The 22,076-nt window shown below is 35.1% G+C and overlaps 1 protein-coding gene across 4 annotated transcripts in view; it reads right to left on the reverse strand.

Annotated features, from left to right (window-relative positions):
- The window catches only part of CFTR (CF transmembrane conductance regulator), a 230,318-nt gene that overhangs the window by 143,732 nt on the left and 64,510 nt on the right, over positions 1-22,076 (reverse strand). For all 4 annotated transcript variants that reach the window (XR_012512045.1, XM_074379167.1, XM_003921052.4 and 1 more), the window contains exon 11: positions 13,877-14,068. Coding sequence is in view for 3 of the 4 variants with exons in the window: in XM_074379167.1 (XP_074235268.1) it covers positions 13,877-14,068 (192 nt within the window). In the remaining variant the exon portion in view is untranslated. The remainder of the gene's footprint in view (positions 1-13,876; positions 14,069-22,076) is intronic.

Raw genomic sequence — 22,076 nt, forward strand, 5'->3', positions numbered from 1 at the left:
CCTGTGCTGCTTCTTACACACAGAGACAAGTTCTACCTCTCTTTGTTTACACTATAGCTTCCTTTGAGGTCCCTTGGAGTTATCCACAAAAATTATTGTGGAAAATCATTCGTTATAATTACAACACTGGGTACGACATAAAAATTACAGAGATTAAGAATAAATTAAAGCCTTAGTCTTAAATCAAATGTAGAGTTTTTAATATTGTGTTCAATTAATTTTCTTGTTGAAAGGGGCCTGAAAAACCTCTTTCAAACGATCCTCCACTGCCATGTTAATTTTTAATAATTTCCTCAGGTGTTAACAATTTCATCTGGTTTATCTACAGATAAAAAAAATCAAATTACTTGGATCATCAGTTCTTAATATGTGGTCCTTGGACCAATTTTAGAATTCCTGGAGCACTTATTTAAAAATGCTTCACCTGAGCCAGGCACAGGGGCTCACATCTGTAATCTCAGCACTTTGGGAGGCAGAGGCAAGCACATCACCTGAGGTCAGGAGTTCGAGACCAGCCTGACCAACATGGAGAAATCCCGTCTCTACCAAAAATACAAAATTACCAGGCATGGGTGGCACATGCCTGCAATCCCAGCAACTTGGGAAGCTAGGTCAGGAGAATCGCTTGAACCCCAGAGGAGGAGGTTGCAGTGAGCTGAGATCGCAGCATTGCACTCTAGCCTGGGTGGCAGAGGGAGACTCCGCCTCAAAACAGACAAACAAAATCTTCACCTACTCTTAGGAAAATTTGGACAGAGTAAATTTATCTGCATTTTTAACTTTTGACTATTATGTGTACTCATGATTGAGCCACTCATCTAAATACTTGTTCTTTTGGCTGATTTCCTTTACAACAAGCTGGTCAGAAAGGCAAATGTCAATTTCAAAGGATTCTGTGCATACAACACATTGGGTCTGTTTGAGACTGTAAAGCACTTGAAAGTACTTAGATAAAGAGTACTAGAGAGGGTCAAAGTAATATTATAATAAGTGTGCAATAAAGATTAATTTACTTTATTATTAAGAAGTGCAGGCCGGGCGCGGTGGCTCAAGCCTGTAATCCCAGCACTTTGGGAGGCTGAGGCGGGTGGATCACGAGGTCAAGAGATTGAGACCATCCTGGTCAACATGGTGAAACCGCTTCTCTACTAAAAATACAAAAAATTAGCTGGGCATGGTGGCACGTGCCTGTAATCCCAGCTACTCAGGAGGCCGAGGCAGGAGAATTGCTTCAACCCAGGAGGCGGAGGTTGCGGTGAGCCGAGATCGCGCCATTGCACTCCAGCCTGGGTAACAAGAGCGAAACTCCATCTCAAACATACTCAATGTGATATATGCGCTTTTCACATTAGTGTTCATAATTTTATTTTTTTAAGTCACAAAATTTCATCCTCCTAACACTATTCAACCGGACCAAACAAACCAGAAGTTGTTAAGGAGTAATTGCTAATACAAAGCTTATTAACTCTGATTTGCACATAGAACAGGGCAATAATATAGGGTGTTGCTATATTGACAGAGAGAGAGAGAACTTTAAAGGGCAGAGTGTCACATTCAATGGTCCTGTGTAATTTTGCAATATTTACTGAGTACATTTGAGCTTCCTGTGACTTTGTAGATAGGAAAATACCATAAACCTTTTTTTAATGGCTGGCTTATCACTCTTTATAACAACCTTGACAATATAGATGCTTGTGGTAAGGGAGGAGGGTGAGAAGCTTGGTTGGGTAAAGGAAACATGAACTTTAAAGGTAATGCCATTCAATAAAGCATGTCTTTAAAAATCATTGGGTAGTTAGTGCTGTTGTTATTAATACTTAATAATTACTAAGCACTGTGTTGTGCTTTATGCACAAGGAAAATAGACAAGAGGGAGGGGGAAGAAAATAAGTGTGGTAAGAGCAGAGGGAACAAGTAGAAAGAATAGAGTAAGGGCAGAGAGGAGCGTGTGAGAGAATGTGAGAGCACCAAGAGTATTAGAAAGAGAGAGAGAATGAATTAAACATTTTTTCAGACAGCTACTATAAGTGTGAATATGTAGCTGAAAGTGTCACATGGCTCTGTATGATATATATAAACAGGATTCAACTTCCACAGCAGAAAACAGATACTAAATAATTTGGAAATTAAAATTGGGGTTCTGATTTTTTAGGAAAGATCATTTGTTGACCTAAGTCAAACATGATTACAAATAGCTGTATATAGAAATATTGGCTAAAGATTAATCACCACTAGAAAGCATGAGAACTAAGAGTCTTCAATCAGCTTAAAAAAATAAAAAGGGCTGGGTGTGGTGGCTTATGCAGGTAATTCCAGCACTTTGGGAGGCTAAGGCAGGCAGATAACCTGAAGTCAGGAGTTCAAGACCAGCCTGGCCAACATGGTGAAGCCCTATCTCTACTAAAAATACAAAAATTAGCCGGGCCTGATGGCAGGTGCTTGTAGTCCCAGCTACTCAGGAGGCTGGGGCAGGAGAATCACTTGAACCCAGGAGGCAGAGGTTGCAGTGAACTGAGATAGTGCCACTGCTCTCCAGCCTGAGCAACAGAGAAAGACTCCATCTCAAAAAATTAAAAAAATAATAAAATAATAAAAAAGGTTTTTCCTTCACTGATAGGTACTGACCAAATATATAACAGAAAACTCAAATTCCAATGCAATTTTTAATAGAACCAACAAAAAATACAAAAAACACTAATATAATGGATGTTACAGATTTTGTCACTAATATCAAACACTTGTTTAATATTCAGTTTAATATATATGAACTTGTAAGTATATATAACTGTTTAATATCTTTATGTCTCTTTAGTGTTTATTTCTATATGTGTATAGATCTGTCTCAAGCATTTTTAAAAGAATGGCTAAGGTGTTTGGGGTAAGGAAAGTCATATTAGAAAGGATATTTGAAACAAACAAATTATTTTATTTTTAATTCTAGCTCTACTGTAGACTCATCTGGCTATTGATTTCTAGACTCCAGATTCAAGAATCTCTGAAATTGCCCTTTAAAAATCTGGTTTTTGAAAGCCAGATTTCTGAAAAGCTAGATTTTTCAGATTTTTTAGATGATTTTGATTCAATGGGTCTAAAAACTGACATTTAGGAGCTGCTAATTCTTTAACTATCTCCTCTAATTCTGCCCACATAGAAATGCCCAAATGTTACCTAAAATGCTAGAATAAATTCAATCCCTGAAAAATAACTCTTTTCTAGGTACTTCATTGCTATATTGCTGTGTTATCTAGAACTTCTTCCTGCTCTGGATTTCGTAACATGTTTTCCAGCTCCCTAGTAAACAAATCTTCTGCTTTGTAATTCAGATCTTAGGAGCTGGCCTTCATCCTTACCTACCTATTACTTCTGAAGTTTCTACCTTGATCCTTATTCTGTCAAGAGTTGGCTTTGTAACACAAGCTTCCCATCTTTCCCTTTGCTGACTGTCCATCTACCTGGACTTCCACAGCTTAAATTTGAGGTTATGAGGCATGACGAAGAGATTCTTTCCCAAAGGGAAAGGAAAAAGAAGAAGACAATTTGGGAGAAGATCTGGAAAAATTTTTCCTGACTTATTTAAATTTCAACTGTGTTAGAATAGGTGGTTTTCCCAAATATACACTTATCAAGGATTATGGTAGCTTGAAAACATCATTGTCTTTCTTTCTGCCTTTTTTTGTTTTTTTTGTTTTTGTTTTTTTTTGTGTTTTTTTTAGAAGTAAGGAGATTGACACTTTCACCTTCATAAGGTAGATGGCTCTATAGTAACAATGTGATGGGTACTACACTAGAAACATAAACAAGGAGAAATGGCAGCATGGATGAGAGAGTAGCTAATGACACCAGGAGAGGAGAGAATGAAGAGGACCATGAAAGCACTTTCCCTAGCAACTCTATACATCACCCTATTTTTCTTATTGTTAACGCTGAAAAATAGTATTATTGATTTTTAATCTCTTTATAATCTGTCTTCTTAAAATAGGATGTAAGCTACATGAGACTACAAACTGTCTTGCTTATCGCTGCGTCCTCCATTTCTGGAATGATGCTTGCCACACAGTAATAGCTCAATTTAGTATTTTTGAATGAATAAATATGAACTCATACAACTTCCCATTACATCCTACTTCATATTTGCATCCACACACATTACCTGTATTCATCCTACTCCAGAAGAGGGTTCCTTCTACCTGTTTGAGTCTTATCCTCCAAACATGTTCTATGGTTTCTGTCTCCTTGTTCTCTAAGTCCCTCCTTTTCTCTTCTGTACTGAAATTTCAAATGCTTCCTCTCCTCAGCCTTCCTCATAGTGTTATTTAGGCATGCCCATTGTGGCTTTAATTTACTTTTCTTTCATTATATATCAGATTGAACACATTATTATATGATCAATGCTTTTAATATTTTTGATAAATTTTCTGTTTATATGCTTTCTCCATTTTTGACTATTAGATTATCATCTCTTTATTGATTTGCATAAGTTTTCATAAGATTAAGGAACTTGATCCAGTGGGTACTTAGGAATCTTACTTGGCCTGTCCAAAGCGATGCCATTATTGAGCATTTTGTATCATTTAAAATATTCTCTCTTCTTCCCTTTCATGATGCAATACTATCTTGGAATTTTTCCCTCCTTGCTGTTAGTCTCCTCCTTGGTATCCTTCACAGCCCCCCTTTTCTCTGCATACCTACTAAGTATTGAAATTCCTTGGAAATCTGTCCTCAGTGCAGTCTTCTTATACTATACTTATCTTTGGTGATAGCATCCACTCCTATGACTATTTAAAACCCATATACTGAAGATTATCTGATGTCTGTCTCCAGCTCAAACATCTCTTCTAAGCTCTAGAACTAGAGAGTTTCCCTTGAAAGTTCCCTGGTCATCTCGGCATTTCCAAAATGGAGCACATTGTTTTCACCCTACCAACTTGCCTCAGCAAATAGTACTACTATCCACCCAACTGACCAAGATAGAAACCTGGCATAGAGAGAAGAGATGAATGGGAAGATGTTGGTCAAAGGGTAAAAGGTTTTAGTTAGGCAGGATGAATTAAGTCCTGGAGCTCTATTGTATGATGTGGCCACTATAGTTGGTAATAGATGCATTCTCTACTTGAAAATTGCTAAGAGAGTAGATCCTAATATTCTCACTGCACACATACAAAATGATATTTTTGTGAGTGATATGTTAATCAGCTTGACTATGGTAATCATTTCACGATGTATATGTATATCAAAACATCATGTTGTAAATGGCATACACTTATAATTTTTGTCAATTATACCTTAATAAAGCTGAAAAATACTTTTAAAATAAGTTGAATTATTTTTAAAAATTGGCATCATCTTTGACATCTCTTTTTTTTTCCCCTTCCATACCAAATAGTGACCAAGTCCATCCATTCGATCTTCTGATTATCCATCAGGAAGCAATTTACTCCTTCCTACCTAACAGGTCATTATTATCCCCGACCTAAAGTCCTGCCAGAGACTCCTAAATGATCTCCCTGCCACCAGCCTTGCTGCTCCTCCAATACTCCATACTTCGTGTTGCAGCCAATGACAATCTTTATAAAATGCAAATCTAGTCATATCACCACTCCCAAATTTAATGCCCTTCGATGAGTCCCAGGGCCCCCAATGTAAAGTTCAATCTCCTACCACCTCACACCAGTTAGAATGGTGATCATTTAAAAATCAGTAGACAACAGATGCTGGAGAGGATGTGGAGAAACAGGAACACTTTTACACTGTTGGTGGAAGTGTAAATTAATTCAACCATTGTGGAAGACAGTGTGGCAATTCCTCAAGGATCTAGAAACAGAAATTCCATTCGATCCAGCAATCCCATTACTGGATTATAAATCATTCTATTATAAAGACACATGCACATGTATGTTTACTGCAGCACTATTCACAATAGCAAAGACTTGGAACCAACCCAAATGGCCACCAATGACAGACTGGATAAAGAAAATGTGGCAAATGTACACCACGGAATACCATGCAGACATAAAAAAGAATGAGTTCATGTCCTTTGCAGGGACATGGATGAAACTAGAAATCATCATTCTCAGCAAACTGACACAAGAACAGAAAACCAAACACCGCATGTTCTCACTCAAAAGTCGGTGTTGAACAGTGAGAACACACAGACACAGGGAGGGGAACATTACACACTGGGGCCTGCGGGGTGGGGTTTAGGGAAGTAATAGCAGGGTGTTGGGGGATTGGGGAGGGATAGTATTAGGAGAAATACCTAATATAGATGATAGGGTGATGGATACAGCAAACCACCACCATAGCATGTGTATACCTATGTAACAAACCTGCACAATCTTCACATGTACCCCAGAATTTAAAGTATAATAAATAAACTGTTTTAAAAAGTTCAATCTCCTTACTGGAGTATATAAAGTTCTTGATATAACTGTCCTCTCTCAATTAAGATCTCACAATACACCCCTTTCTTTCCAGACTCCAACCTTACTGTAGTACCTACAGCTTCCCCAAAAGGCAAAGTGTCCTCTTGGATCCAGGTTCATTTCATTCTACAGCCCAGCCACACAGAACTGGCTATAGTTCCCCAATGCAATAAATGTTCTCTCTTGGCATCAGGCCGTATACATTTTGTTCTCTTTCTGGAATGTTCTCCCTGTTGTTCACTTAGACGACTCCTGTTTATCCATCCTCTCTTAGATTAAATATCACTTCCTCTAGGGAAACCTTTCCTGATCATCTAAGACCAGATTAAGTGCTACTTCTCTAGACTCACATAAGAACCCTACATTAACCAATATCATGTAACTTACCAAAGTCTATTGGTTTTCATCCTTGCTACTAGAATGAAAGCTCCTTGAGGACAGGGATTGTGTCTTTGTCATCCAATATGTTTCTAGAGTTTGGCCCAGTCCCTAGTTCAAAGTTTGCACTCATTAAGTATTTACTAAATGAATGTATATATTCATATATATGTATATATATTCTTTGCAAAAATATCTGTAAATCATAAACTCATTACAAATATGAACTCCTGTTATACTTGCAGGCAATATCCCTGATGCCAAACACAGTGTGTCCATACAGGAACTCAACAAATATTTGTTAAAATCAATTTCTTCAATTTTTAAATCTAATTCAAGATAACTAAATCTGGTCAATAAAAAATAGGTATTAATGTCTTGGTTCTACAATATAATAATGGGAATACAATATGCCATTTCAGGAGCTGTTATGTCTAGAGAATACTTGTACTCAATTTTTAGAACTATCAACATCCCTTTCCTGGAAGGCCTTCATGAACATTTCTCTATGGCTATAGAGTCAGAAGCCTGGTAAGATGCTCATCTGCAGATGTTAAGATTTACTCAGAGATTTCTGAGGTTCCTTCTGTATATCTAAGGTACTATTACAAAGTAATCTTCTCTTGACTTTTTAAAATTAGACATCTGTTCAATATAGAAAACTCTAAGTGTAGAGTCAAGAATCTCAGTTCTTCAAGAGGGTTGAAACATCATGCATATCTATATCATGATACAGTATGGCTTTTACCTTTGGAAAACAATGATTCTTTACTTAGAATTTTAATATGAAAACATGATGTAAGTGTCTTAATTTTATCATCTATTCATAGGATAGTTTGATTCTAGATAGCTATAATTATGTTTGTACATTTCTGTTCCATTGAGTGGCCCAAATCTTATTGGAGGGACAGACTTAAGGATATTCTGGTTTGAGAGACGTAAGAACTCTCATTTTTTAAGCTAATAATTAGTTACAGAATTGTGATTTATAACTTCTAAAACCTAGCTCACATTTTTGGAATTCAGCACATTTTCACCTTGGGTGCAAACTCTGGGGGAAGCTGTCACTAGATAAATGGAAAGTGAGGCTTTAATGACCAAATCATGAAAGGTGCTTAGCACAATGCTGATGTGTATGTTCTGTTCACAGATGTTAACTAGCATTTATTTTCTAGATCTAGGGCTCAAATGAAATGAAATAGCAGTTTAGTTCATAAAATGCTATCACGTTTCTGTTTGGTTCTGGTAGTTTTATTTTTTTTTAAGTTATTGCTTCATATTACAGTTAATATGTGTCAGTGCTTTGAAGCTTAATTACGTATCAGTAGAAAATTACAGGTAGTTCAAGGTACAGTCATTTAGTATGGCTTATTCTTGCTTAAGGGACATAGTTCAATGTGTTTCAAATATATGTTTTGTTTTATTTTTGAGACAGAATCTCACTCTGTCACCCAGGCTAGAGTGCAGTGCCATGATCTCAGCAGACAGCAACCTGTGCCTTCTGGGTTCAAGCTATTCTTGTGTCTCAGCCACCCAAGAAGCTGGGGCTACAGATGTGTACTACCATGCCTGGCTAGTGTGTGTGTGTGTGTGTGTGTGTGTGTGTGTGTGTGTGTGTGTGTGTGTGTGTTTTAGTAGAGACAGGGTTTCACCATGTTGGCCAGGCTGGTCTTAAACGCCTGTCCTGTGATGCACACACCTAGCCTCCCAAAGAGCTGGGATTGCAGGCATGAGCCACTGCACCAAGCCTCAAATACGTGTTTTAAATGTCCATTATGTCTTGGCTACTGAATGCAAATGTTAATTCCTATGGTACATTTTTATTTTCAGTTCTCCCAATTGAACATTCATAAATTCTCCTACAGTGGTGGATTGACCATTCAAAGGTTAAGTTTCAAGTTCTTACAGGTTAGTTTTTACCAGACCTGGAGAGCAAGAGGTCAGATTCAAATTCAATCAGTCATGTGATATCTGCATAATTTATTTTCCAAAACAGTTATTAACTCATTTCTTTGCCTACTTCCCTCCCAAAATTTTTCATACTTCTTGCCAATTTCCCTCCCAAGTATTTTTTTCTTTCAGTAAATTTTTGCCAGCTTCCTTCCCAATTTTTTTCTTCTAGTGACTTAAATATGAAAAATGCCAAGCAGAGTTTGGAAAATACATGCAGATTTTACCTTCTTCAACTTACATAATAAATAAATTTTTATTATAATGCATATGTAATGGCTGCCATAACAGACACTTACTTAATGAAGACCATTACATGGTTCCAAAAGTATTGCAACAATTTTGTGGAAACCAATTACGCATCCTAAAGCTCTGACCTCTTTCTCACTCTCCCCACCCCAGCTCTCCACCCCACACCCCTCATAATAGCCGATTACTTCTCTAAACCCAGGTACATTTACAAAATGTAAATTAGTCGCTGAGTAAAGGCAGTCCAATTACTCATTACTCAAACACTGGCCTGCCTAGAATTCTCCTCCTGTCAGCCATGGGGCTACGTGGTAGACTATGGTATTGTCAAGTGCAGGAGATGTGGTAGTCTAGAAATAAAAAAGGCAAGAGAACAATGTACTCTGTCCCTCTTTTAATAACAAATAGAATTATAATCCCATAAGAGATAAGTAAATTAACTAGGGCTTAATTATGTTGATTTCTCCTTTTAAGCTAGCAAAATCTCTGGTGCTGTTTACAATAGATACAAATATTTAGGGGATTCTAAACGTGGTTTGGACACGAGCAGAAAAATGATAGGATAAGTTAATGAGCACAGGGAGACATAATAATATTTTTAAATAAGTGTCACTTTGCCTAGAACGTCATTATCCTATAATCTAGTTTTAAAGTAGGATATGTAAAACAGGACATGGAGCTGTTTATGAAAGAGGATCACTGAAGGTGAAGAATCTGAACCTGACTTCTCACTCATGGCTGTACATTATGAGTTTTCTATCAACACAGAACTATCTCCATGCCCTTCCCTGTGATAACGTCTTTACGCTATCTCACTGAGTGACTAATTTGCAAAAACAAACTGAAATCAGAAAACTATGTGAAGTATGTTGTGCATGCTTTCTCCTATCCAGACAAATTTACACTTACCTGCCTACTCTTATGACACCAAGCATCATTGCATACGCAAGTGCTTTGCAGACACTAGAGTTGAACAGAAACACAAAAATGAGGAAGAAAATATTCTGTTCTCATTTCCAATTCCAAGTCTAGGTGTAACACATTAAGAAAGAGATCAACTTTGGCAATCAAAATGAAAACATACTGAATCGTGGATGTTTGTATTTGGTGATCAGGGGTTCATAGAGAACATATTGAGGAATTCTAGTGCTGGCACTAGCTGCTTAACCATCAAGGGTTCTGAAGGTATCTCAAGCTCTCATGATGGAAACTTCTCCACACTTCTTTTAAAAAAGGCACCTACTTTTGGCATACAAGCATTATACTGTATTGAATTCTCATTGGCCTTTTTCAAAGGTGAGAACACTTATTTAACAACACCAAAAATACAAGAATGGAAACTCTTAAGTCACTGAAAATAGAGAATGCTTTTGATTTTGACTGTCAAGATAAACGAGCACTTTCAGTTACTTTTGTCTGCTACTCCCAGCAATCATGTGCCGCCATGTAATCATCTGCTCAAAGTCTGAGACTGTAGTGCCCTAAGGGTGCCTCTGGCTCAGCACTTTATGTTGAAATGGTCTGTTACCCCCAGCCAGCCTACAAGTTATTTGACAGAAAAGACAACAAAGTTTTTATTTGATACCTACCATGCTCACTCCACAGTGAATAGTGTTTGGCATAAGGTACTCACACAAGTAATGTCTGTGTGTCTGAAAGGGACACAAAGGAGAATCATCACCCAGCCCCATTGCCATTTCTTGAGCATGGAGCCAATGTGCCCGCACTTTAAAACTTCAAGATCTTATGCTGTTTTCTTCCGTACAATACACCAACTTCTGTAATTGTGTCACACAGAACAACTGCCATATTTATAAGTGACCATCTTTATAATTATCTATTATAACCACTTTTGTCAACATGAAAATTCATATTGATGCTTTTTTGTCATTCTTTGGCTTCATGGCTTTCCTTCCCCTTAATTACACCAACCTCCATCTTTTCTGCACAATAGTCACTAACAAGAATTGACTTTCACAGGTATTTCTCCTATGTCATGCTTTCTAACAGTATTCTTCACCTCAAAGGGAGGTATAAGTAGGAAAAATACTATCAGTAGTAGAAATACTATTTCTAACAGTATTTTTCACCTCAAAGGGAGATACTACAAACTAGTATCTACTGAATGACTACTTTGTACAAGATGTTGTGTTAGGTACCTTATATGTACATCTCATTTAATCTCTCAACAAGCCAGTGACCATTTACTCATTAATCTCCCACTTCTTCACACAATCAGATCTTTACTCTACTTTACTGGCAGCTTTTAATCAAAATATTCCTTCGAAGCCCTAAGTTTCATTTAAGACACCCTTAGAATTGCATGGTGAATCATTCCATTAGACGACATTAGTCTTCTGCCTCCTTGTGTAAGGTTACTCCTCATGTTACGCAGACCCAGATAGAGTCCATGCTACCTCCTTTTACTCTTATAAAAATGCCTCTGTCATTTTCTATAATATCACCAATTTGATATGTTTATCTTTTCCACCAGTCCATGTACCCCTGAAGTCTATGGATCGTGTTCAACACATATTTTCATCTCCAGCTCCTAGTACACTGTATAAAATATAGCAAGTCTTAATAAATATTTGCTAAATGATGACTCCTTACCTTCTCCTTTAGAAGCTTATTTAGGCACACATACACACACACACAAACACACACACACACACACACACACACACACACACAAAACAAAAACCCTATTACATGATTTCATTTAAGTGAAATGTCCAGAAGAGACAAATTGATAGAGACAGAAAGTAGATGGGTGATTGTTTAAAGTTGGAATGGGGGAGAGTTAGCTACAAGGGAATGGTAATTGAATGCTAATGGGTACAGGATTTCTTTTCAAGGGGCCAAAAATGTGATGATGATCATACAGCCCTGTCAATATGCTAAACAAATACCATGAATTATGCACTTTAAAAATAATTTTGGCAGGGTGCAGTGGCTCACACCTGTAATGACAGTACTTTGGGAGGCTGAGGTGGATGGATCACAAAGTCAAGAGATCAAGACCATCCTGGTCAATGTGGTGAAACCCCCAACTTTATTAAAATACAAAAAATTAGCCAGGCGTGGTGGTGAGCACCTGTAGTCCCAGCTACTCAGGCAGCTGAGGCAGGGGAATCACTTGAACCCAGGAGGCCAAGAATGCAGTGAGCGGAGATCACACTGCTGCACTCCAGCCTGGTGACAGAACAAGACTCTGTCTCAAAATAATAGTAATTTTAAGGCTGGCCATGCAATCCAAAAAAAAAAAAAAAAAACATGTTTTCCTTTTTGTATTATTTTTGAAGAAAAAAAAATGTTCTTTTTCTTCTCCTTTTTTCATTATTTTAACAGCCTTTTTGATATATTATTCACATACTATACAATCATTCATTATTAACACATGGGACTCCACTATAAACCCTTCAGAAAATAGACCATGTCTTATTCAAGTTGATATTTCCAGGACCTAGCGCAGTGTTCAGAAATTAGTAAATTCCCATTTTGAAAATGAGAGACCCAGAGTCCTAAATTTATTACTAGTAATATACCTAAGCTATATTTCAGCTAAATAAACTTTTAAAGGTTCACTCAAGGAAATCAAACCACCATTTATAAATTCATTTCTATTGGAAAACACATACTTAGAGAGAAAAAAAAAAAGTCTGCAAGTCACCTTCCAAAACTTTCCACTCATAAGTAAATAAAGCGCATGATTTGTCTTGCACGGCACTACCACTCTTGCATCCTAGTCCCCTCTAGACAAATACCTGTGTTATCTAGAAACATTCGGGTTTTTTTGGTAACAAATCCAGATTTTTCCAACCACCAGGTTATGAAATACTATTCCTGGAAGAAGGCCTTTTGAGGAATGAAGTATATCCTCTTCAAGTTAAGTCCAAACTTTTAGAAGATAACTTTTCTTTTCATTATGCTCTCAAAGTGTATACAAAATAAGCATGGGGCTATTAAAAAAAACTGTTGAATGAGTGAGTATATACATGGAGAACCATTCATATAAGCATGCAATCCTTTTTATAAGAATTGCCATTTCCATCTAATCCACAGTTAGCCATTTTCCATGTTTTGGATACTGTATTTTAAGCTACATTTTACTTTTGTCCAATTTTTTTCATAAAAGATTATACAAAGGAATTAAAAATGCCGTCTATCAAAGATATTACTCTTAAATCAGAATCACTATTTGGGGAATACGGCCAACAAACTTCATAGTTACATATTCCCTGCCCTAACATTTGCATCTATCATTACTGAACCCACCATCACACAATTTACATAGCAAACAACGTTCTCCAATATTGTTGTGAAATGAGTAATAGCATCATCTTCATTTTGCCTCTGTATCAAAGAATTGCAGTCACTAGAAATTATATGATTATTTGTTCAAAGCCAGAAATACAATATCTATCACCATTATTTTATTCCTCTGATTCTCTGCTGGAAGATCAATGCTTATTCTATTAGGCTATAGTATTATTAAAATTATTAAAGTCAACTGAATAATTTCTGGAGTATCTTTTTAAAGATACATATATCATTTATATGCATGTCATATAAATAACCATTGAGGACACTTGTCTCGCTAATGAGTGAACAAAATTCTCACCATTTCATAAAATGTATTTATTATGATAAAATCAATCTATGATTTAAAAATAAATTGTATTTATTTTATATGTTTGCAAGCCTCTTAAAGCACAGCTTCCATGTTTTATTAATTGATCCATTCATAGTAGCTTACCCTTAGAGGAAACATAAATGTATGTAAACTAAATGATTGAATATGGAGGCAAATATATAATTTGGGTAGTGTGAAGGGTTCATATGCATAATCAAAAATTTTTCACATAATTTCTTACCTCTTCTAGTTGGCATGCTTTAATGACACTCCTATATCTGTATTCATCATAGGAAACACCAAAGATGATATTTTCTTTAATGGTGCCAGGCATAATCCAGGAGAACTGAGAGCAGAATGAAATTCTTCCACTGTGCTTAATTTTACCCTCTGAAGGCTCCAGTTCTCCCATAATCATCATCAGAAGTGAAGTCTGGAATTAAAAACCATCATTATTAGGTCACTATCAAATTACTCGAAGGATTCACCTGCCCCAAATTACCATCCTAAGCAGAAGAGTATATTCTTATTTTAAAGATTCTATTAACTCATGTGATTCAAAATATTTAAAGAACTTCCTGTTCTAGGTACTCTGCCATGCACAAAAGATACAAGGGGGGATAAAAGAGACAATTACAATACAGTGTGACAAGCATTATGATAAAAGTTCACAGAGAAAGGGCACCTGATTCAGAGAGTTGGGATAGGTTTGGAGGAAGGATGGGAAAGGTTAGTAAGAGCTAACAGTTGCTGAGTGCTCACTCTGTGTTGAGTGCTGTTCTATGTGCTTTAACTATATTAATTTATTTAATCTTCATAGAAATCCTACAAGGTAGATTCATTATCTTCATCTTATTAGGTAGAGATTAAATAATAGAGACATATTCAGGTAGTATTGTTCCCATGAGCTTTTCTTGGAGTATAAAAGTCATCTAAGTGATGATAGTCCAAAAGAACTATCAGAGAACAAAAATTTATGTAACTGTGAACAAAAATTAAAACTAATGGTAGAATTAGAGTTGAAGAGCAAAATTTGAATGTTATATGCCCTGACAATAAGAAAAGTTAGAAGTAAAAACCAAATAAACAAATAAAGGAAATGAGGTATAAGTGTGGAGTATAAAAGAAATTTGCTATTTGTCTTATCAAGAAAAGCTGAAATTGAAAAGGTATCATTTAAAACTAACACACTAATAATATCATACACAGATTTAACAATACAAAGATAAATCCAAAGAAAGATAATATTACTGACTAAAGCTGAGTAGAAGAAAAGGAGGTACCAGAGGAAGAAAAGGCACTGAGTTTATCAGAGCTCATATTAGTGAACTAAAGACACATAGAATGAAAATTTTAACATAAAGTTATTAGTATAACTATACTCCCTGGAACAAAAATACAGACTTTAAAAAAAAAAACATAATACACACATATACACACACATACTCACAGATACACATAGCCTGCAGGTAATAGAGTGACTTCATAATAAAGGAAAGAAAAACATAAAACAAAACATAATAAGACAGAACTCAGATGAAGCATATTTACAAAATTAGTAAATAAAAATCAAAAGGAAGTGGTAGTTGCACAACTACGTGAATATACTTTATGCCACAGAGCTATGTCCTGAAAAATGATTAAAATGATACATTGTATGCTATGTGTATTTCACCACAATTATCATTTTTTTTATCGTACTTTAAGTTTTGGTGTACATGTGCAGATCTTGCAGGATACACATAGGTACACACATGCCATGGCGGTTTGCTGTCTCTATCACCCCCTCATCTACAAAACCTTTTTTAAAACAAATTCCAAAGTGTATTAGCTAATCTATCCAAAAAATATTTTTGGAAGACATATTTGAAATAAAAGTATATGTCAGTTTTATTTTTCAATTGGCTTAACCCATCTATTAAGAGGGAAAGACTTCAGATGAAATTAAAGAGAAACCTAACTTTATGCTAACTAAAAGAGACATACCTAAAGCAAAGGATGCATAAAGGTTGAAAATAGAACTTAAAACTGTAAATACAAAGAAAGAAAGAAAAAAAAGGACTATAACTTTCACGTTAGGCATATATAGGCCCAAATACATTCAATAAAAAAGAAAAGTCCTTTATAATGCTAGAGTGTAATTATAAGTATCTACACATTAAATTTAAAAAGCAATATTCCTGAAGCAAAAATTACAGAACCTACAAGGAATAACAGGGAGAAACATTTGTAGGAGAAGCCTTTAATTTAACTTTATCTATTAATAACAAAGCAAGTAGAAGAAAGATAAGTAAAGATGTAGAAGACGTAAAGGTCATGAATAATGATGTACATTTAATAACCAAGTTGAACTCTAACCTATTAATAGAAACTACACAAATATACTCTTTTTATGTGGTCAGACAGCAACTACAAATATTGACTATTTATTGGATACATAAAAATGTTAAAAATTCCAAGCAGTAGAAATAATTTCAACAACATTCTTGGAAAACAAAGAAAACTTGTTTTCTTTCTGGAAAATGTTAAACTTTCCCTTAGGAAATCTTAGGTCAAAGAGGAAATAAATATAAATCAAAGGTACAGATTTTCTAGAAAACAATATAATAGAAACACTATATATCAGAATCCATAATATATAGCTAAAGTATTACCCAGAGGAAAATGCACAGCTTTTTAAAAAAGCATCAAACATCTAACTCAAAAAACAAAAAAGCAGACGAAAAATAGAATATTTAATAAAGATAAAATTATAAATTAATGAGTTACAATACAACAGAATAGTTAAACTAGTAAGTAAATCTAAAAGCTAATTCATGGAAAGTTTGTTTGGTTTTAGTAGTAACCTAATCAGAAATAAAACTATGATCAAAGAAGTTACAAAAATACAATATAAGAAATGATAAAATAAATAAAAAATAGAGAAAACTTATAAGGGATTGCTTTGAAAAGAGATTAAAAACAGGTAACACCAGTGCTATTTAAACTGTTACAGAATCAGGGGAAAAGAAGAAGATAAACTTCCAAATTGTTTTTACTGGGTAAGAATAATATTAATGGCCAGGAATGGTGGCTCATGCCTGTAATCCCAATACTTTGGGAGGCCAAGGCGGGCAGATCATGAAGTCAAGAGATCAAGACTATCCTGGCCAACATGGTGAAACTCTGTCTCTACTAAAAATACAAAAATTAGCTGGGTGTGGTGGTGTGCACCTATAGTCCCAGGTACTCAGGAGGCTGAGGCAGGAGAATCACCTGAACCTGGGAGGCAAAGGTTACAGTCTGCCAAGGTGGCACCACTGCACTCCAGCCTGGTGACAGACTGAGATTCTGTCTCAAAAAAAAAAGAAAAAGAATAATATTAATAACAAAATCCTATGAAGATTGCTTTAAAATAGATTTAATCTTATTTATGAAGATAAATACAAATTTTTAAAATAATACACAGTTGACCATTTATCAACCTGAAGGTTAGGGACACCAACCCACTGGGTAGTCAAGAATCCATGTATAATTTTGACTCCACAAAAACTTAACTACTAATAGCCTATTGTTGACTGGAAACCTTAATGATGACATAAACAGTCAATTAACACGTATTTCATATTTTGTATTGTGCAAAAAATGTAAGGTCTTCACAACTGCACATAGCTGCAGCGATGGTTTCACAAATTTCTTTTTCTTTTGTTATAATAGTCTTTATACTGGATTCATTTATCTCAAAATTGCAGGCAACTGTAGTGGCAGACCTCAATCTACGGTAAATACCAAGCAATTCAACTTTTTCTTGTAATGTTATAACTTCTCCGTGCTTCTTGGGAGAAGTTGTAACTTTAACAACCTTTTCATTGGCTGAATAACATGCCAGCATCGCTAGTGGCACTCTGTATGGATTGCTTGATGTTATTCAAGGTTTATGGCATCGCACTAAACATAATGAAAAATGTGCGAGAACCACTAGAGATCACCTTTTACCGCAATGTGCAGTTTACTGGAGAGACAATTGCTCACATGGAGATGATTAGCATCACATGATGTTTAAATGGATACCCACAACACTTGAGCTTACCGTAATAGCAACAGGAAGTGGCTACCAAATTATTACAGTCGTACCACACGTACTACAGTTAGTTTTATGCAGTTATGATTTAATACCACATTTTTACATTTGTTTACATTTCTCTTGACTGTCAATGGTACCAGGTAGGGTAAGTGCTAGTGTGTGTTAACTTTGATAAATTTTAACTTTTTATAATAAGTTGTGTACATTTTATAGTAGTAAATGATAAAATAGACTAGTGTCTACATATATTTTATGCATTCATGGCATATCGTTTTCTTAATTTTCTCAATATTTGTAGGCTATATAGTTTGTTGGTGAGTTTTTTCAAATTGTTAAAATTCTCCAAAAAATTTTCCAATGTATTAATTGAAAAAAAAAGACCACAAATAAGTAGACCCATGCAGTTCAAGCCTGTATTGTTTAAGGGTCAATTGTATCAGCAAGTGGACTCCAGGAGTATATCAAGAGAATAAGGCATCAAGGGTTGACTGTATTTGATCTTTTGTTTCCTCTTATTCTTTCTAGTTTCATTCTGGTCAAGTCTGACCTTCTCCACTATTGCTCTCATTAAGTCATGTGTGATCTCCATACTGCAAAAGACACTGGTTAATTACAGCAGTTTCAACTTACTTGATGAATGAGCATTTGACCTAGTTGATAATACCCTTCTCCTTGACATCAGTTGGGTTCCAGGATACCACATTCATTCACTAGCTTTATCTTCTCAGACTTTTATTTTATTGGGAAAAGCAAGAAACAAAACTCTGCACATTGTTACATAAAAAGGGAGGTGGGGAACACTAAAAATTATATATATATGAAATACATATATTATACATATACATAATTATAATTATATATTTATATATTATATATTTAGATATATTATAAATTATATATAATATATAATTATATATATAATTTTTATGTATATATAAATAATACACACACACACACACACACACACACACACACACATCTCTAGAAAGATACTAAAAAAAAATATTACCCGGATTGGCTACCTTGGTTGGATGAGGGAAGGGAGAAGAATGGAAAATGGACAGATGACAGAAAGTAAAGAGAAGAAGAATTTTCAACTCTATATAGATTTTAATTTTCATTTTTAAATTTTAATAAATAATATCACCTAAAGTATATTCAGAAGAAAGGAAGGCCATTCGCTCTATAAGAGAGTGCTGATTTCCCCACGGTATTACCAACAGATGATATTTTCTAAATTAAAAAGTTTCTCATCTTACAGGGAAAACTAGGAAAGAAAGGATCTCTTTTTGATATTTGTTTCAGTAAATTTTACAATTTTTATTATATGAGAAAAATCTGAATTACTTCATTTCAATGTAAAATTCTTTTGCTCAAAATTAAAAGTAGAAGTGATATTTTCACATAGAACAGCTTTATAAACCCAAACAAAATATAGCTCTGATGATCCAGATTAAAAAAAATTATATATATATTAGACCAGGTACAGTGGTTCATGCCTATAATCGCAGCCCTTTGGGAGGCAGAAGCAGAAAGGTCACTTGAGCCCAGGAGTTCAAGGTTATAGTGAACTATGATCATGCCACTACAGTTCGGCCTGGATGACAGAGCAAGACCCTGTCTCTAAAAAAGAGAAAACTTTAAAAATTAAATAAAATAAATCATGTACCATGTATACATATGTGTGTGTGTATTCAATGATGTTTTTGTTTAACTTCGTATCTGCTCAAATTCCAAAATATTGATAAAACTCTTTGCAGACATGTATTCTGTGTAAAAAGCAAGCAAAAACATGAGCTAACAGCTTATTCTATACATACAAGTCCCAGTTATTACAAGTATAAGCTAAAACTCGTACCATAGTGAGGCAATGATAGATTATAGAGACAAGGTGGTGTCAGGGATTGCCAGCAACCCAGCATTGCTTCAGCTGTGATGCAGACAACGGAGGACTGAAACTCCCCATACACTGGTGAGATGCCACAAGGGCATCCAGTGATGCAAAATTCTACACTAATATTGCTTTATTCACTAAAATAATCCAAGGAAATTTCATAAGTGTAAGACATTTAATGCAGACTAGAACAACTACAAACAAAAATCTATTTCCTAAAGATATTCAGTTAAATTTCTACAATATACCTGTCAAGTATTAGGCACTGTTGACAGCCCTTGGAATATAAAAGTGAAGAAGATATAGTCCCTTTGCAGTCTAGATGATTATTAATAGGGGATAGTGATAAAAGTCAACAACGTTATTACTTTATCAGGAAAGTAATATATATACATTGTTAAAACTTAGAAAATCCAGGAATATAAAATATACCCAAAATTTCAGAGATAACTTGATAAATTTGTCCTTCCAGACACACATATATACATATACATATATGTTTTTATGAAAATTAATCATAATGTACATAATATTTTGTAACTCTTTATTCACTTAAGAGTATATCATATACATCCATCACAGTCATTCTTTTTTTTTTAATGTTTATAGCAGTTTTATTCCAAAACTCGAAGCAACCAAGATGCCCTTTAGTAGGTGAGGGGATAAATAAATTATGGCACACTCAAACAATGAAATATTACTCAGCACTCAAAAGCAATGAGCTACCAATGAATGAAAGACATAGAGGAAACTTACATGCCTATAAGTTACTAAGTGAAAGAAGCCAGACTGAGAATGCTACATACTGAGCAATGCAACTATACAACATTCGGGGAAACGCAGAATTATGGCAAAAGTAAAAAGATCAGTCACTGCCAGAGGTTAGAGGAGAGCAGAATAATTAGGCAGAGCACAAAGGATTGTTAGGTCAGTGAAACTATTTTGTATGATGCTATAATGATGAATACACATCATTATCAATTTGTCAAAATCCATAGAATATACACCACCAAAACTGAGCCCTAATGTAAACTGTGGATTCCAGATAATAATGATGCATCCGTGTAGGTTAATTGATTGTAACAAATGTTCTACTATTCTGAGGGATGTTGACGGTGGGGAGGTTGTACTTTTGTGAAGAACAGTCTTTCTTTAACAACCCTCTTATTGGCTGAATAACATGCCATTATAGAACTACACCAAAGTTTATCTAATCAATCTCCTATTACTCAACATTTAAGGGGCTCCCTCCACCCAATTTTTGGCTCCTGAAAACAATGTTATAATGAAGACCTTTACAAAAAAATCTCTGCAAACATAGGGTAAGTTACAGAAGTAGAAGAATTATTAGGTTATCTTTTAGGCTTCTGATACAAATTACCAAATTGTATTGAGTGGGTAATATTTAAATTAAAATGTTAATATTTTCAATTATTCAATCTTATATTTTAGCTAGATCTTTTGTCCAAAAAACCTATAAAGTATTCCATTCCTAATACTGTTAAAAGGCAGCCTCCTAGATTGAGTTGGCAACTCTATTTCTCAGAAGTGTTTAAATATTTCCAAGAGACCACTGTCTTCCTCTGACTCTGCCTTCATAGCTGCTTCCCATAAGATGCAATTGCAATGTCAGCCAGTAATTATCTGCTCATCAATTTTTAATAAAACTGCATGAAATTTAATTGAAAGTCTTGGAACTTGCAATTCCAAAGCTATTTTTGCACATCTATCATAGAATTGATCTTGAAAACATACACAGAATTAATTTTAAAAATTCTATGAGACACAATTACTACCTTTTCACAGATAAACATCCTTGTTTAGATCATCGGTAACTTATCTAGTATCAGCCCCTCTTATGGTATAATTTTTTAATAGGGAAAACTGCTAGTAATAGTATACAAGATATAGAAAGAAAATAATAGTATAAGAAAGAAAATGTTTTTGTAAGAAAAAATGCACAATTCCAGCTGCTTTGCTTGTTTCATGTGTAGGAAAACAACTGGAGAGGGAAACAACCAAATTGTATTATTAGCATTGTGAACACCAAATTTTTTTTCATTTTTGATACAGGGTCTCACTCTGTCACATAGGCTGGAGTGCCATGGTGCAATCATGGCTCACCAAAGCCTCCACCTGTCAGGCTCAGGTGATCCTCCCATCTCAGCCTCCCAAGTAGCTGGGACTACAGGCACATGCTACTACATCCAGCTATTTTTTGTTTGTATTTTTTGGACAGAGGGGTTTGCCATGTTGCTCAGGCTGGTCTCGAACTCCTGGACTCAAGCAATTCACCTCCAAAAGTGCTAGGATTACAGGTGTGAGCCACTACACCCAGCCTGACACCAACTTTATTGACTGAAGATTTTTTGTGGTGTTTTGTTTTCCAAGTCTCATATTAAATTCTTCAAAACATGATTCTACTCATCTTAGATATTGATAAATAATTGCCTTTCATGAGTTTTTCTTAATTTGTATTTTTAT

This window comes from Saimiri boliviensis, chromosome 10, assembly GCF_048565385.1.
Source record: "Saimiri boliviensis isolate mSaiBol1 chromosome 10, mSaiBol1.pri, whole genome shotgun sequence".
NCBI classification, from domain to species: domain Eukaryota; kingdom Metazoa; phylum Chordata; class Mammalia; order Primates; family Cebidae; genus Saimiri; species Saimiri boliviensis.